The 16,725-nt window shown below is 35.1% G+C and overlaps 1 protein-coding gene and 2 pseudogenes across 3 annotated transcripts; all 3 read right to left on the bottom strand.

Annotated features, from left to right (window-relative positions):
* Positions 1-788: 788 nt before the first annotated feature.
* LOC143618253 (trihelix transcription factor GT-1-like) lies at positions 789-2,219 on the bottom strand (annotated as a pseudogene). Its single transcript, XR_013150976.1, has 5 exons — positions 1,754-2,219; positions 1,639-1,680; positions 1,437-1,568; positions 1,123-1,347; positions 789-1,043 (listed from the first exon to the last, which is right to left on the bottom strand). The product of XR_013150976.1 is annotated as a trihelix transcription factor GT-1-like (transcript).
* Positions 2,220-5,676: 3,457 nt separating this feature from the next.
* Positions 5,677-10,124, bottom strand: LOC143618256 (glucose-6-phosphate 1-dehydrogenase, cytoplasmic isoform-like; annotated as a pseudogene). Its single transcript, XR_013150977.1, has 14 exons — positions 9,882-10,124; positions 9,255-9,321; positions 8,999-9,185; positions 8,691-8,845; positions 8,362-8,430; positions 7,731-7,789; positions 7,538-7,574; positions 7,335-7,406; positions 7,046-7,193; positions 6,859-6,954; positions 6,661-6,731; positions 6,052-6,167; positions 5,935-5,980; positions 5,677-5,853 (listed from the first exon to the last, which is right to left on the bottom strand). The product of XR_013150977.1 is annotated as a glucose-6-phosphate 1-dehydrogenase, cytoplasmic isoform-like (transcript).
* A 2,057-nt stretch (positions 10,125-12,181) lies between these two features.
* On the bottom strand, positions 12,182-13,790 carry LOC143618258 (plant UBX domain-containing protein 1-like). Its single transcript, XM_077090542.1, has 6 exons — positions 13,641-13,790; positions 13,184-13,289; positions 12,982-13,115; positions 12,781-12,910; positions 12,595-12,699; positions 12,182-12,524 (listed from the first exon to the last, which is right to left on the bottom strand). Exons 1-6 carry the CDS (start codon positions 13,716-13,718, stop codon positions 12,328-12,330), a joined length of 750 nt encoding a protein of 249 aa, XP_076946657.1. The 5' UTR covers positions 13,719-13,790; the 3' UTR covers positions 12,182-12,327.
* Between the last annotated feature and the right edge of the window lie 2,935 nt (positions 13,791-16,725).

The following is a 16,725-nucleotide window of genomic DNA, read 5'->3' as shown; positions in this document are numbered from 1 at the left end:
TATAATTGTTGATATATGCAAAATTTTATATTTGTGTGACTCAATCAGTGAATTTCATAAATTTTCAGAAATCTAATATTAGAACCAATTATTATAAACTTAAATCCATAATATATGTATGCTGAATAATATGGATGAAATATAAATTAATTATCAAAATTATCTATTATCTAAAATACATTAGAATTTAATTGTTAATGTCACATGACTTTTTTTTTTCTGGTAATAAACTAATTTCAGAGAAATGTTAAACACTAATTACGTCGCCAAAATGAATGAATATTTGACCTCTGATTAAATAGCTGAACTATTTTTAATATTATATAATTTAACAATGATAATTTCGTAAATATAATTAATTGCGTAGAAATTCCCATAAATAAATATAATCAGCCGAAGTCAAATTATTAAATTAAATATCAAAAAGAATAATTGAACACATTTATTGTATTTATTGTATCTAATTTAAATATATTATTGATTTATTTTAATAAGATGAAAATTAGAGAAGTGATTGTTATACATGAAAGGTTTAATCATCAACCAATAGGAAGAGGGAAAATGGACTTAAAGCTTATTGCTTTAATAAGTATATTTAATAGTATACTTAGATTCAGTCTACACAACAGTTTTGGTAATTTCATTATGTGTCAGCATATTCCAGTTTACAAAACTACGACTTCAACAAGTTCATTCATTCACAGATCCTGAATCTGTACAACACACCAAACATCTCCAACAGCTAAACCATACAGCTTTTAACAAGGTTAACAAAAAATAACCTACTATAAAAGATCATCTTGCCCCTTTAATGCACCCCACCAAACCAATTCTAGTCAAGTAGTCTCATCCCTTGGTAAACCGCACCGAGGCGTAAATCATCCACATTGCTAACATTTCTATACCCGTTTATCTCTCTTAATCCCGACAACCTACGGTGAGTCAAAAACTCGTGTAAATCCTCCTCGGTATAAAACGTCTTGTCTTCAGTCGAACAGGTGCGCGTTCAGATTCATCATAATGACATATTTTTATCGACACTCCTACATGTACCAAACCATTATAAACGAACATTGAAACCGAAGGATGAAATGACATGAGGCATATACTAAGTTCATGTACCTTCATCTAAGTGAAGATTATAACTACCAACAGGCATGTTCCTATCAAGAGCGCGTATAATCCCATCTTCATCTTCCAACCAAAACGCGCGTTTAGATCTTATTCCAAAACCAGACTTTATCGCCTCTTTTATCGCTTTTGTGGATCCATCAATACCAATCCGTCTCGTGTATTCTCCCCACTTTACTGTTATTATCCTCCCATAAGAAGACTGACCTTCACCACCTATAGTTTTACACAATACATGTTTTCAAAATCCATATCATTAACATAATAAAAACGACAACACGCAATGTTTTAAAAATTACGCATACCATTTCCAGTGGTTTCTCTCCAGTTCCACGGTGGGACTGCATTTGCAGCAACTGCTTCGGCTGTAGCGATCGCAAGAGGATCACCATCGTTATCCAAAGGCGTCTCAAGATTCACCGTTGATCGGCCATTACCTAAACACCAAACATTACAATAACTTATAAAGTTCAATAACATTAATCATATTAATTAACAACAATGTACCTTCAATCGGTCCAAACGGAATATTACTCGCATCCTCTAGCCCTACAACCAATCAAAATCAGTGTCTAAACAAAACCAACATATAAAAAACATCAGACAACAAGGACATATCAACCTTTATCGGAGAAGTGAATAAAGGAATCGAGCTTGGACGAAGCGGGAGACGCACACCCCCGGTCTCGAATCAAGTCCTGGAGATCCTTATAATACAGCATCTTATTACTCCCTTTACCATTTTTATGCTTGAACTCCTTCAAGAGGTTCCTCCATTTGTCGGTACACATCATCGGGGAACGATCATCTTGGAGGAGATCTGTTCCCACAAGTGTTTGTTTGACTTTGAAGTGTTGAATTGGCGGTCAACTTCACGGCGGAGGCTGATGAGGATCCGGGTTTCTTCTTGGACCCATGTTTCAGCCCGTTTCTTTGGGGCCCTGAGTTCGTGATCGTCACCGCTGCTGGTGGTGGTGTTATTATTATTATTGTTGTCGGGCATGATTACGAGTTGTTGTTGTTGGAGTAACATGTTGTGATCGGCGTTGGTGTGTTTGTAGAAATTGATTGATTTATCGGAGGAGGAGGAGGAGGAGGAGGAGGAGAGATACATTATTATTATTATTATTAGTAAAAAGGGTAATTAGTAGGGAATTGGTGGTGTGGCGGTGGAAGCCGCCGTGGAGTGGGAGAGATCTGAGTCCATGGAGGCGGTGGACGATGGATTTTGCGGGATTAATATTAATAATATAGTGATGAAATCAAAAGGAGGCTACTTTGCTTAATTTTGTACTAGCAAATTAGTCAAGTATTATTTTTTTTTTTAAGTACATTTGAAACATGGACTTTTGAGTTACTCTAGTTTTGTAACACTCCTTTGTCGGTTGATTGATTAGGAGAACGATGTCTTCCTTGCAAGGTGGGTTGTGTTTTGTTTGGATAAGTAATTTGTCGGGTGATAATAAAACGGATAACTCATTAGAAGCAAAGCATTTAATATTTTAGTATATGATGTATTTTGGCTATTATTATAGATTTTTCTTTAAGTGATCTTTCGATTAATATGGTTTTTCCTTTACTAGTTTTCTTTATGTGTTTATAACATGGATAGAGGTGACAAATGGGTTGGGTTGGGTTAAAACGGGTTAGGGTTTGAAACGGGTCACTTAAAAATGGGTTGTTTTGGTTCGGGTCGGAACGGGTTAGGGTCAACAGGTTCGGGTTATAACGGGTCAAGGTTGGAACGGGTCAAAACAGGTTTGGGTCAAAACTCGTTTAAGCGATTTTTCAGTTCGTTTCAGCGCGTAACAGCTCGTTTAAGCGACTTTCAGTTTGTTTCAGCGCGTAACAGCTAGTTTAAGCGATTTTTCAGTTCGTTTCATCGCGTAACAGCTCGTTTAAGCGATTTTTCAGTTCGTTTCATCGCGTAACAGCTCGTTTTAGCGATTTTTCAGTTCGTTTCAGCGCGTAACAGCTCGTTTTAGCGATTTTTCAGTTCGTTTCAGCGCGTAACAGCTCGTTTTAGCGATTTTTCAGTTTGTTTCATCGCGTAACAGCTCGTTTTAGCGATTTTTCAGTTCTTTTCAGCGCGTAACAGCTCGTTTTAGCGATTTTTTAGTTCGTTTCATTGCAAAACAGCTTGTTTAAGCAATTTTTCAGTTCCTTTCAGCACGTAACAGCTCGTTTAAGCAATTTTTCAGTTCATTTTAGCACGTAACAGCTTGTTTAAGCGATTTTTCAGTTCATTTGAGCACGTAATAGCTCGTTTAAGCGATTTTTCAGTTCGTTTTAGCATCTAATAGCTTGTTTAAGCGATTTTTCAGCTCGTTTCAGCACTTAACAGCTTGCTTTAGCGATTTTTCAGTTCCTTTCATCACTTAACAGCTTGTTTCAGCATGTTTTTGTTTCGTTGTTGTCGACATTTCAGTTTCGGTTAATTTGTCGATTTTTTTTTGAACGAGGACAACGGACGAAACGTTTTAGTTTTTTTACATTTTTTGTTTTTGTTTTATTTTTTGAGTTATGATTTTTTTATTAATTTTTTTGAATAGTTTTTGATGATTTCTATTAAGATCAGAATCCCTAAAAAAAAATTCAAAAAAAACAAATAAAAAATCATAACTCAAAATAAAAACGAATAACGAAAAAAGTAAAAAAACCAAAATATTTTCACCGTTAACCTCGTTCATCAAAAAAAAAACCGACAAATTAACCGAAACCGAAATGTCGACGAAAACGAATCAAAAACCTTAATCGACCCGTCTAGTGCGAAAACTCGAAAGAAACCGAAACCCAACCCGTCCAGTGCTAAAACTCGTGTCGGCACGAAAGCTGATCCGAGCCGAAACCTAAACCGATATCGTTCCAATCTAAAACCCATTTCAACCCAAACATGTCACTTTTCCTTAATACACTAACACACATCGACCCATGTAGTTAAATTTGTCAACCCATTTTGACCCAAAAATAAGAATGTGGAATTTCAAGTGACCCATTTTGACCCATTTAATTAAAACCTATGACCCAAGTCAACCCATTTGAATTTTAAAACAACCCAAATTGACCCATTTGGAATGGGTTGGGTCAAGTTTGCCACCCCTAGTTTATAACATGGATAGAGGTATGGATAATGATCAAAATGTTCATTTGACTAGTCAATGTTAAGAGAATGTTCATTTGACCAGTTTTTTTCTAAAATGTCCATACTAAATCATGCCGACCAAATGATTTAATCATTAACTTTATGGAACTTTTAGCCAACAAAATTCTGCTACTTGTCCTCAAACCATCCAACAAGATTATTTTGGTGTCCAAAAAAAACCTTTTTTTGGCGTTCAACGAGATTAATTTGGGCAAGTGGCAGAATCAAGTTGGCTAAAAATCATGTCAAGTTAATGATTAAAAGTTAACGGGTTTTAGCATGGACATTGAGAGAAGAAGTTACTCAAATCAACATTCTACTTATTTAACCAGCTGCGACGCTTTCTTCATCATCTTTAGAAATCTATGAATGATTTGTTTTCTTTATAGTTATTATTGTAAATAATACATGATTTTATAACTCATTTGATGAACGTTTATTGAATCAAATGTTTGTATGTCTTATTTTCTTTAAAATTATTTTAAAGTGTTAAAAACCTCTTTTTGTTGAAGACTTTTTGCATTTGCTTTTGGTTAGGGCTTATTTTTCATTGATTGGATATTACATTTTTTCGACCATCGTGAGATGCATTTAAAGTACATAAGAGTGTATACACAGGGCACATTAGCATCATAGAATGTCATATTAAACAAATTCTTACCTCATACATATTTGAATTAATGTATATAATGAATATATGTGTGAACCCTCGGGTGGGCAAAAGTGAAATGACACTAATTTTGACGTTATTTTACTAATCTCTTGAAAATAACGTTAAAAGTAGCTGAAGGTTAATCAGGCATCATGTGGTGGTGTTGATAGCCGAAAGACAAGGGTACATGCACCAGTCAGCCGGTGTCCCGATGATTGAGTGCTATGTGCCTTATGTCCAAAGCTTGATGCAAAACTACTATCGAGCCGGGGGTCTCACCGGAAGCAACCTCTCTATCCCTATGGGGTAGAGGTAATGTTGTCTACATCTTACCCTCCTCAGACCCCCACCATAGCTTTGCTATTGGTGGGATATGATGATGATGATGATGATGATGATGATGATGATGATGATGATGATGATGATGATGATGATGCATATTTGAATTAAAGCGAGAAAACCAAATATCTCAACCTCATCAATGTATCAAATAACTTATTTTCAAAAGTTCTACCAAAATAATCCACATTTTCTGTCCACAATATTGATTCAAACAATATCATGATCATAAGTTTGATAAATGTCTCTCTTTATTCATGTTGAAATTTAACACTTCTATCGATCAGGATATGAAACAAGAGCTGGTTTCGCTCGTGATGCGTAGAAAGTAACTAGATTATGATCTTATTTAACTAGATCAAGCCAATGATCTTATTCCGAAGGAACCACATGGTGGTGCTGGAGACATAATCTAAGACTTACTCAACGTTGGTGGGATCCAAATGTAGCCATGGGTTTGAATGTATCCAACCTTTTCAGATAACTTATCTGCTTGGTCCGGGCCTCTGCTCCCCGGCTTGTATGGAAGTGAATGAATTTCATTCTTGTCTATTTTGTGCAACAGCAGAGTAAAGATTTCCCAAGCAGCCTGATCTCATTTAATATTAATTAGTATTAATACTTGCATTCAGCAATGCATGTGTACTGATAACATAATTACTAGATATACCTTCAGCTCATCTCGACGAACAAAATGTTGTTGATCACCTCGTATTCTGCAAAAAAATGTAAAATCATGCATATTTTCATAGCCGGTAAGATATTAGGCATGCACAATTATACATACGTGTCAAGAATCAGGCGCTCATATGCCTCTGGAATGATGACGTCATGATATCTTTGTCGATATGATAAGTCTAGTTCGCTCTGAGCAGTTTTCATCTCTAGCCCAGGTTCCTTCACCTTCATTTGAGATCATATTAAGTGTTTAGTAAGCATTTAGCGAATTTCTAACCATGTCAAAAGGAGAGAAGAAAACTCATAACTTTAGATTCTTGGAGTATGCAAATCTAACTAGATTAGACCAATGTCTTTTTGTTGTTAAAGTGGCTATCGGATGACAACCTTTTGTCCATTTGCAAAAGTGAAGTCGATCTGAGATAGCAACTTTAACAACAAATATACGGATTCAGTGAAATCGCTATCAGATGACGACCTTTTGTCAATTAGTCTCATCTGAGATAGCGACTTCAGCAGCAAAATGACAAATCTTGCAAAGTGAATTTCTTTGTTGTCGTTATCATAGATAACGTCGTTTTTTAAAACCACCAATTTACCGGTGTTTTCAAAAGAACCCATTTTTTAAAAGCGTTTCACCAATAGAAAATATTTGAAATATTTTTGCAAATGTGAAACAAGCATACCGCAAAGCTAAAAAACAAACACAAATGCTTACTGTTAGCTTCATGTAAATGGCTTCTGAAGGTTGCAGTCTAATAACAAACTCGTTCCTCCCTTTGCTCTTTGCTGAAATAAACAAGTTCTAATTCAGAAACGCGTTCAACTAACATGTCAGAATCAAACTCTGACAACTGTTTCACAAACTAATTGTTCTTGATTTTATTCGACCAAATCCAAACAAAGATTAGCATACGCTTGAATATATCAGCAGGAACATCCTTAAATTGTACTCTAATTTCAGCCTTTTTTGATTTCATTGATTTTTCAGCCTTCAGTATAAATGGAACACCTTCAAAATGAATTATAAGATGTTAATTGTACCACTTTATGATGGCACTAACTTTAGCACAAATAAAAATTAAAGTAACATCTTATAACACCTTCCCATCTTTCATTGTGAATTCTTATAACCATAGTTACAAAAGTGGGAGTGTTTGAATTATTATGAACGGTGGGATCATCTCTATATCCTTCATATTGTCCAATTACCACTTCATCATCCTTAATCGGGAGAATCGACTGGAGAACCTGAAATCAGGTTCACAAAAATTATGCTTATATTACTGAAACTATTTTTGAAAAGAAGTACTATTATATATTTATTTATTATGACCCGAACCACAGTTTCCCACATAACCCGGCCCGTTTAAAGAAATTAAAATCAAACACCTTCAGTTTCTCATCTCGAATATGCTCAGGCTTTAACGAAACAGGCTTCTCCATTGCAACCAGGCAAAGCACCTTCACTCCAAACAAACTTGTAACTATTATATCATAAACTATATTCAAATGCCAAGTTTTGTTCGTTTAATAAGTGCAAATATGAAAATATAATTTCATTTAATCATAATAATAAGTTCTTTTCTTTTTACCTGCAGTAAATGATTCTGAAGGATGTCCCTAATAATTCTGACAAACAAACCAAAATGTAAATCAGTAACTGCAAGGGTAAAAATCATATGTGGTAAATGCTAATGAAAATTGCAGATACTATGTTCTGAATCAGTTGTGCCAAACAGTTGTAGATATTTAAGTATGAAAGTTTTGAGAAGTAAAAGAAACTACCCGTATTCGTCAAAATAGCCACCACGACCTTCAGTTCCAAAATCCTCTTTAAATACAATCTGCAAGAACACATATAAGAGAAATAAGCATATGAAGTTTCAAGAATGATAAACGATAATTAACGCACAACTTATAAATAACCGACTTATATTATAACCAGAAAATATAACTCAAAAAACTGATTACAATAACTTTGGTAGTGATGGTGGTGATTGTTGTGTTTGTTGTTGATGTTGTTGTGTTGTTGTATCTAACACTAACTTTGTACATGTATTTATACTAGTAACCCAACTTGGTCACCAAGCATAATATGTGGTCACCACTCAACTTGGCCACCAAGGTGAACTTGGGCAACAAGGTCAACTTGGCCAACAAGGTGAACTTGGCCACCAAGCATATGGAATGTTTCATAATACCCCTTAGACTTTAACCGACTTGTTAAAACCTCTTAGGCCCGGTTCACCGACTTGTGACCCGGAATAGAAATTAATCCAACAAAGTTAAGTTCATTTTTTATTAAAAAACTGTGAAGGTAAAATAGATGCTATATTGAGATTGATTTTCTAGTATGTTACAGTCTGCACTATTAATAAAGTATATGGAAGTAATCTAGTTCAAGAAGAACCCTCACCTGTACATTTGAAATGTTATCATGGTTCCACAGTGGCATGAATAATCGATTCGCAAAACGAAGCACCAGCTGCATTTCCAAACAAAATAAAAACTAACTTGTACAAAGCTAAGAGGATTACTTGTATGTAAAGATAACAATTTTGGTCCATATTAAAAAGGCAACATGGTTTCTTTTTATAAAAAAATAATGTTTGAAGCTTTGTTCTAGAGTAAGAAAACTTGTTTACCTGAAATTAGAACAAATTTTGTTAAATGTTAAAACATTTATATGAAACTAACGAAAGTTACAAAAATAGAAAATTAGATAGTTGTTGTTATCTTTATTACCAAGTTCTGCACCAGCTCTTTTCCCAAGTAGTGATCGATTCGGTAGATCTGTGATTCATCAAACAACTCTCCTACCTGTTGACTCAGTGCTTCAGATGAATCCAGGTCCTTGCCGAAAGGCTTCTCAACCACAATTCATGTCCAACCGCCCTTAGCTGGAGAAATAATATGGTGCTTAAATTATTTAAATCGGTACTTAAACTCTTAACAAGTCCACTTTTGAGTCTACCTAAAAGTTCTAATGGCAATTAATACCACAACTAATGCGTTTATTAGAAACACAAAATTCGAGTAGGGTATGTGCATACATTTGTTCATACAAAACTTCTTAATCATTTTGCAAACGGGTGGATACACAGAAGGAGGAAGAGCAAAGTAGAAGAGTCTCCTGGATGATCCTCCTTTATCGCCTTTTGACTTTTCATGCGCGGATATTGCCTCATCCAATGACAGAAATCCCTCATCAGCATCATACGGGCCACTTACATATTTGATCTACACAAACAACTGCGATTAAAGATAGAGATTGTGGCTATTTCAAAGTAAGGCAAGTCCTGTGCTTACCAGCGGAAGGAACTTGGATACATCTTCCTCATGTGTTTCTTCACCGCCTTTACATGGTGTCAAGTATCTGCATCCAGTGACTTGAGAAGTGAATAATGTTATACCTTACACATCATTTGACATAAGTTAACTAAAATGTGTACTTAACATGCACTACTATATACATCTGTTTTGAGTTTTTTTTTTCTTGCAAAATATGATTATATTGATAATGGATCATAAAGATCCAAATGCGATGTAATGAGACTCAAACCTCATGGCAATAAGACGAAACCTAACACACATTGTGATCCAAACATGTAAGTAACATTTAAAACTTGACTATTGGATTAAGGACACAAAACAATACCTGCCAGCCAAAAGCAATGTTTAATATATGGAGAAAGTAACTTTTCCAATGTTTAAAAAATAGGTAAATTGGATTTTAAGGATCCGATCAATCATAAAAAAAAACGGTCCATAAGATAATGAGTTAGACGATTATCTTATGGTACAAATTATTATCCGATTTGCCTAAGGAGTTGATCCAAGAGTTAGCCGAGTACTCATACTTGGACTAGCCACACAGGGGAGCTATAGGCCGGCCCATAAGATAATGGTAGGCGAGTAATGAAAAAGCATGCATACCCACGAAGGCGGTCTCTCAAATCGTCATCTGACATTTTGGTCCTGGCATAGCCAAGAATATGGACATCATGTGACTCGATGAATCCTTGACGATGGAGATGAAAGAGGGCAGGAAAGGTCTTCTTTTTGGCAAGATCACCAGAAGCACCGAGCACAATAATCGAAAGACAACCGGTTTCCGGTTGATAATCACCCATCGATAAATCTTAGAAGATCAACTAGCTAGTTGCAACTCATGTATATATATATCACTATTGATAATTATGTATACCAGGTTTCTTCCTGTGAACAAACAATTATTTATATCCAATAAAAATATGTTCAAATGTAACAACAATATTTTGTTATATAATTACTAATTAATTACCTAGTCACAACATGCACGATGTGTAATGAAGATGTTGAGAATTTGGATCAATGATAATGTTGATCGGAGAGATATATAGGTTTAACGGATTTGAGATCTCAAGCCTCCACGCTTAACATATAACTACTTTTAACGACAAATGCCATTTTAAACCCTCAACTATATAATTCATTAATACCACTGTCTGGTCCTTCAACTAAATTTCTTATGATGGGTCTTTTTTTTTTTTTGTATATTTCAAATAAACCATGTAACCATCATGTTTATTATACAAAACTTTATGGTTGATAAAGTATAAAAACATCCAAATGCTTGAGTGATCGAATATGTCAATTGTTGTAAGATATCTATACAAAATTAATTGAACCCATAGACATGTCAAACTATAATGTCCATTTATTTGTGTGTTTAAACACAAATACAATAGTTGATAACAATGATTGTTGTTGTTAGGTTGAACGACGTTGTTAAAGCCATGAATATGTAGTATGAGCAAATGTGGTAACAGTGGGTTTTAATGACGTGTGTTTACTCAATGGCGCCAAATGAACACATGAGAGATGAGGATATGAAATACTAGCTTTCGAATGTAGCATTTTAGATACAAGAATGTGACACTTTGCTATATGAGCCATTTGTTCTATAAGATCACCTTTTTAAATGTTAGAATGTCAAGTCTTCTTTTTTACCTCCACTAATGTGCATGAAGATTTAGAATTGTTGGTTTTTAAATACCACTAATTCACTAAAAAAATGTGAAGTTTTGTTTTTAGGTATTTTTTTTTTTATTTTTAAAAATATTAAAGGGAGTGGAAAGGCTAGCTTTGTGAAACTTTTGTTATGAACAAATCCAATGACAAATGTAAGTTTGTTGGCCCAATCAATAAGAAACAAAATCATCTCAAACAATTCATTTTTCATTATTTTTTTCTCTTTTTTTGTCACATGTGATTTAGTTTTTCTGTGATGATATGCAATTTTAACGTTTTAAAAAAGTTAAATACATAATGTTTTTATTTAATTATTTTTTATTAATATAATTTTATTGAAAATGAGATACATTTAAAATAAAGTATTACTTTAATCTTATAATATCCGGATATACTTTATTTTTTAATAAATATATCAATTTCCTTCTGGTATATATATTATCAAAATGTACACAGAAAAACATTAAATGTCAAATATAGCATATTACTAAAAACTAAACAATATATTTAAATGAAAAAGGTAAAAAAGAAATATAATAATTTGAGATGTTTTTACAAGCCAATCACCAGCAACCTCACAAAGGTTAGAATTGTCCTACATACAGTGACATGAATGATGATAATTCTTTCACTCCCCTCAGATTATGTTGTATAGACATTTCTTAATATGAGTAGTGGTAGCAACATCAGCAATGCCACCAGCATATTCAAAAAGGGATTTGAACCTAAAAGGAAGTTATTTTGGAATGCTACTAGAAAAACCACCAGCCACCCTTAGAGTTGTAAAGGAATCAAACGCATCGCGAACAATTCATGAACCGTTTGCCGTAAAGTTTGTTTGTTTACAGCCCTAGGCGCCCTTAAGGATCCATGGTTAGTGAGGTTTAAAATTTTAGCTTTCAAGATACATGTTGCATAATCTGTTTCTGATGGAAGAGGACTTGCTTTCTGTCCTAGACTAGATTGTACAAATTAAGTTTTCTCCTTACGAATTAAACGTCTTCACGACTTAATTTATATCATATAGGTCTCGAAAAGATTTCATATGAAGGGAAAGATTTTACATGGATATAAAATGCACTCTAATAAACGAGACGTGTTTAACTCACCCGCGGTGGAACTGCAATTTTATAGTAAAGAATTATATAGCTAGTTCATAAAAACATGTGAAAATCTAAGCATTCGCAAATCAATTTGAGAAAGAATTCACAACCCACAAGATATGCTTTGATGAAGTGTTCAATTTTAAGAGCAAATCACAAGTGATTTAATGAAATGAGTATTCAAAGATCAAAGACGTCACAATATCTACACAGAAACAAATTGACATCATGAAACCGATAACGTATCTGTAATTTCTCTTGAAATGTCACATTTTCAACCACTTTGGCTTCACCATTTTTTTCTTCTCGACAGCAGGCTTTTGCGATGACGTGGAAGCAGCCGCAACAGGTTCCGAAGCAGGTTGCGCAGGTACCTGATCAACCTGCTGCACGGGCACATGCTCTAAACCTTTCAAAGACAACACGTCCTCTTTAAGAAACGGGCCTTGCGGGGCCTCAACACCTGAACATAGAAACACACCATCAAATAATATATTATCCTCAATAAAATCATATTAACAATATTATCATACCTTTCGGTAGATCATACGAAAAATATACAATTGCACCAGGAGCAAAACCAGCAGAATACAAGTCTTGAGAGAAGTCTTTAATTTGCTTCTTTGGAGGAGTGGTATCTGAAAAATTACCAAGACTTAGACTAAAATATATATATATATATATATTGTATACGTAAGCAATTGTTATTGTATGCTCACATATGTAAAAAGGAAGGTCAGGTCGAGCCACGACTTTCACAAGAAGATCAATTAGGCTTTGCATCGTCTCGGATGGATGAAATGTCGCTTCTAATGTGTGGTTATCCGGGAACCTTACACGAACCACAGCCTATATAAATATGAAAAAATTGTATTATATACAAGTTACAACATACATGCTTATAACAAGTTAGAAAATACCTTGGTGATTGTTGACCTCCTAGCTGCGGCTTCTGCATCTCGGATCTTCTTTGTCTTCAGATACTTATCTTCCTTTTTAGTAGCCAATATGTGGTAATAATCTTCTGCGGTGAATTCTAAGTCATCTGGTTCCTCTGTAAAACGCAATAAACCAGACTTAGAACAATGCGCATACTAATTTACTTTTTAGTTAATTTCATACCAGCTTCCGAGGCATTATTATTTGATGCTTGAGAAATTGTTGCTTGTGTCGTATCGAACACAGAGATTTCACGACCGTAGTTTTCCTTTGCAGCAGCAAGTTTCTCCTAAGTTCCCAAAATCAAACAAATGGTAGGTATATCATCATCAGAACACGAATATAACTTATTTAATATCGTTTTCATTCAATCTAATGTGAAAGGTACACAATTCAATTCGATCGGATATAAGTCCTAAACCCTAATTGACAGTTTAAGAGTCAATAACTCGAATAAATACATGAAGCAGTTGAAATAACGGATCGAGCGAATAACCTAATCAACAATTGTGATGAATCGGCAGACAATTTACAGAAGAAAAAGAACAATTTCGAAATTTATTTTTTTTATATAATTTTGTTTCCTTTTATATTTCATAGAAACATCCAAACGATTTACGATGAAGTGGCAGTAAAAGACCGTGGAAAAGTGAGCAGTAGCATCCATGGTGGTGAATCTCCGTCGTTTGATGGCAGCAGGTGGAGATTCGGCTAGCATCGGCGGAGATCCGATTAGATTAGTTGTCTTTTGCGTCACGTCTATCCTTTGCCTAAGGCTACGGATTTCACCATGATGGTTTACTTCATATAATAACGCCTCTATATTCTAGGAACGTTCATGTACATTTTAGGAAATAATACAAATTTATTAAAAAAATGAGAACGTAAGAAACAATACCAACTTAATGATTATAATAACATAAGAAAGAACCTAAAAATTACAATAAAAGAATCAAAATCAAGAACAAAATAATAATAACAAATACCAACAAATACTTATAACAGCAAAAGAAAACATCTAATAATAACAACAAAATATAAAATCAGCAAATACTTATAACGTCTCATAATCGAAAATTAGCAAATACGAACAAAAAATAATAACAAACACCTATAAAAATAAGCCTAATAATAACAACAAAATGGTTCTCACCGTTTTCATGTTAAGAGTAAAATGTATTTGGTCTTGTTTCCTGTATTCTATTCTAGCTGTATTTTCTTTTCTAAAGTTTTTTAAATCCGTGTATATCCGATCAAAATATTTAATTGCATAATGGATTAGATTCAAGTTCATATCCTCCTTACAACATTTTGAGGACATGGTGGTTTAATGAAAAAGATTCAGATTTTTGTGATATTCAGATCGATTTTGAGGGTGACCGAATTTTACCATCAGTGAGTCTTTGAGCGAGCAGGTTTTCCTCGTAATTGAAGATAACTTAGAGGCGTTTAAGGGCTCCATACGACTTGGTTAAGCCAGCTGGCGGTGACATATTGCTATTGGGTCACCCCGTACGAAGTACTTAGATATTCTATGTTTGTTGACCGTTAAAATTTTATTTTTTTTATTTCTGAATTACAAAATTAATAAATTTACATATTTTGATGTATTAATTTCAAACCACATCATTTTAATAATTAAAATTTCTAACTACACTTTAGTTAAAAAAAACTCCACTTTCTATTAACCTAATCCAAGTCTAAGGCGTCTTGGTTACTAGTTATTTTCAAGCCATATATTTACCTATTGGATGATTGGATACCTTGGACCATTCCATTACTTTCTTAGCACTGAAGCAACTCCAAATATAATCTTGCGCCCACCTAGAGTAATATCAAAACATGTGCATACACCTATGAGCCCCACCCAAAATATATCGACAGTTAATTACTTATTTTTAGGTCGAATCCAACCCGGCAATCCGCTCGCGCGAGAGGTGTGGAGCGGTGTGGAGCGCGAGAGGGGGCGCGTGAGCCCATCCGCGCCCCAAAAGGCTGAGGGGTGTGGAGCGCGAGAGGGGGCGCGTGAGCCCATCCGCTCGCGCCCCGGGGCGCGAGCGCCACACCACCGAGGCGCGAGAGGGGCGCGAAAGGGGCGCGAGCACGCAGACCAAGGCGGGCGCAAGGCCAGTCACGGCTGAAAATGGGCGTAAAGTTGGCTTGGGAATGCGTGCAGAGCCGTTGGGGCTTAGAAATAGAGCCGTTGGCTCTTTAAGTTTATTAAAAAAAAAAATTCTCTATATAAACCAATATCAACCCAATTTCACTGTCGAAGAGTGGAAGCAGGAGTGCCTGCGGAGGTATGGGACGGTGAAGACGTGGGACGATGTAAAGGTGTGGGAGAGGTTGAGAAGGTGTTCTAAGTGGGTTGAGCTGGTGGCGCCGGACCTTGATGCGGAAGTAGGGCCGAAACGGACTAAAACTAGTTCGTCTGGAGCGTATAGCACTTCCGCCGGCTCGGATTGCCGGGTTGGATTCGACCTAAACGTTGCGGGGGAGGAAACGTCTTCACCGCCGAGGAGGCGGCCATTGGGAAGGGACGCCAGGGGGAAAAAACCGGCTGAGGGGGAAGCCGTAAACATCACCGATCTTGTTGAATCCCTCAATAAATTTAACAAAACCATGGAGGTGGTCTCTAATGACAAAAAGGAAAAAAAAAGAATGAGAGATTTGGACTTCCTTACAAGAGACTTCAGTAACCTAAATCCGGTCGACCAAATGCTGATGGAAAAACAAAAGGAACGTATCCGGAAGAGGTTGATCGAAGAAGACCAAGCCGAAGAATAAGAATAATGTTTTTTTTAGTTCTTTAATTTTTTTTTTAGATATTAATGTGTTTTTTTAATTAATGTGTGTTTTTTTAAATAATTTATGAGTTTTTTTAATAATACTTTTTTTTAATACATTTATAAAAAAATAAAAAAAAACCGCTCGCGCCCCCTCTCGCGCCCCTCCACACCAGGGCCCGGGGCGCGAGCACCACAACCAACACCCATCTTATCAAGTTTCTCTCTCTGCCACACGTCACAATATTATTGGCTGTAGCCCCCACTCGCGCCCCCCACACCCCTCAGCCTGATGGTTTACTTCATATAATAACGCCTCTATATTCTAGGAACGTTCATGTACATTTTAGGAAATAATACAAATTTATTAAAAAAATGAGAACGTAAGAAACAATACCAACTTAATGATTTATAATAACATAGAAAAGAACCTAAAAATTACAATAAAAGAATCAAAATCAAGAACAAAATAATAATAACAAATACCAACAAATACTTATAACAGCAAAAGAAAACATCTAATAATAACAACAAAATATAAAATCAGCAAATACTTATAACGTCTCATAATCGAAAATTAGCAAATACGAACAAAAAATAATAACAAACACCTATAAAAATAAGCCTAATAATAACAACAAAATGGTTCTCACCGTTTTCATGTTAAGAGTAAAATGTATTTGGTCTTGTTTCCTGTATTCTATTCTAGCCGTATTTTCTTTTCTAAAGTTTTTTAAATCCGTGTATATCCGATCAAAATATTTAATTGCATAATGGATTAGATTCAAGTTCATATCCTCCTTACAACATTTTGAGGACATGGTGGTTTAATGAAAAAGATTCAGATTTTTGTGATATTCAGATCGATTTTGAGGGTGACCGAATTTTACCATCAGTGAGTCTTTGAGCGAGCAGGTTTTCCTCGTAATTGAAGATAAC

Source organism: Bidens hawaiensis, unplaced genomic scaffold (genome assembly GCF_021521415.1).
Source record: "Bidens hawaiensis isolate Kalapana, Puna unplaced genomic scaffold, B.hawaiensis_p1.1 tig00066618_1, whole genome shotgun sequence".
NCBI lineage: Eukaryota > Viridiplantae > Streptophyta > Magnoliopsida > Asterales > Asteraceae > Bidens > Bidens hawaiensis.
Note: the sequence above shows the minus strand (reverse complement) of the source record. Positions and strands in the feature narration are given on the sequence as shown.

Coding starts and splice junctions, on each gene's coding strand:
- LOC143618258 (XM_077090542.1), bottom strand. CDS start 13,718: ATGCTAGCCGAATCTCCACCTGCTGCCATCAAACGACGGAGATTCACC. Junction 13,290..13,640: donor CTACTGCTCACTTTTCCACG/GTCTTTTACTGC, acceptor TTGGGAACTTAG/GAGAAACTTGCTGCTGCAAA. Junction 12,525..12,594: donor TTCGTATGATCTACCGAAAG/GTATGATAATAT, acceptor TTCTATGTTCAG/GTGTTGAGGCCCCGCAAGGC.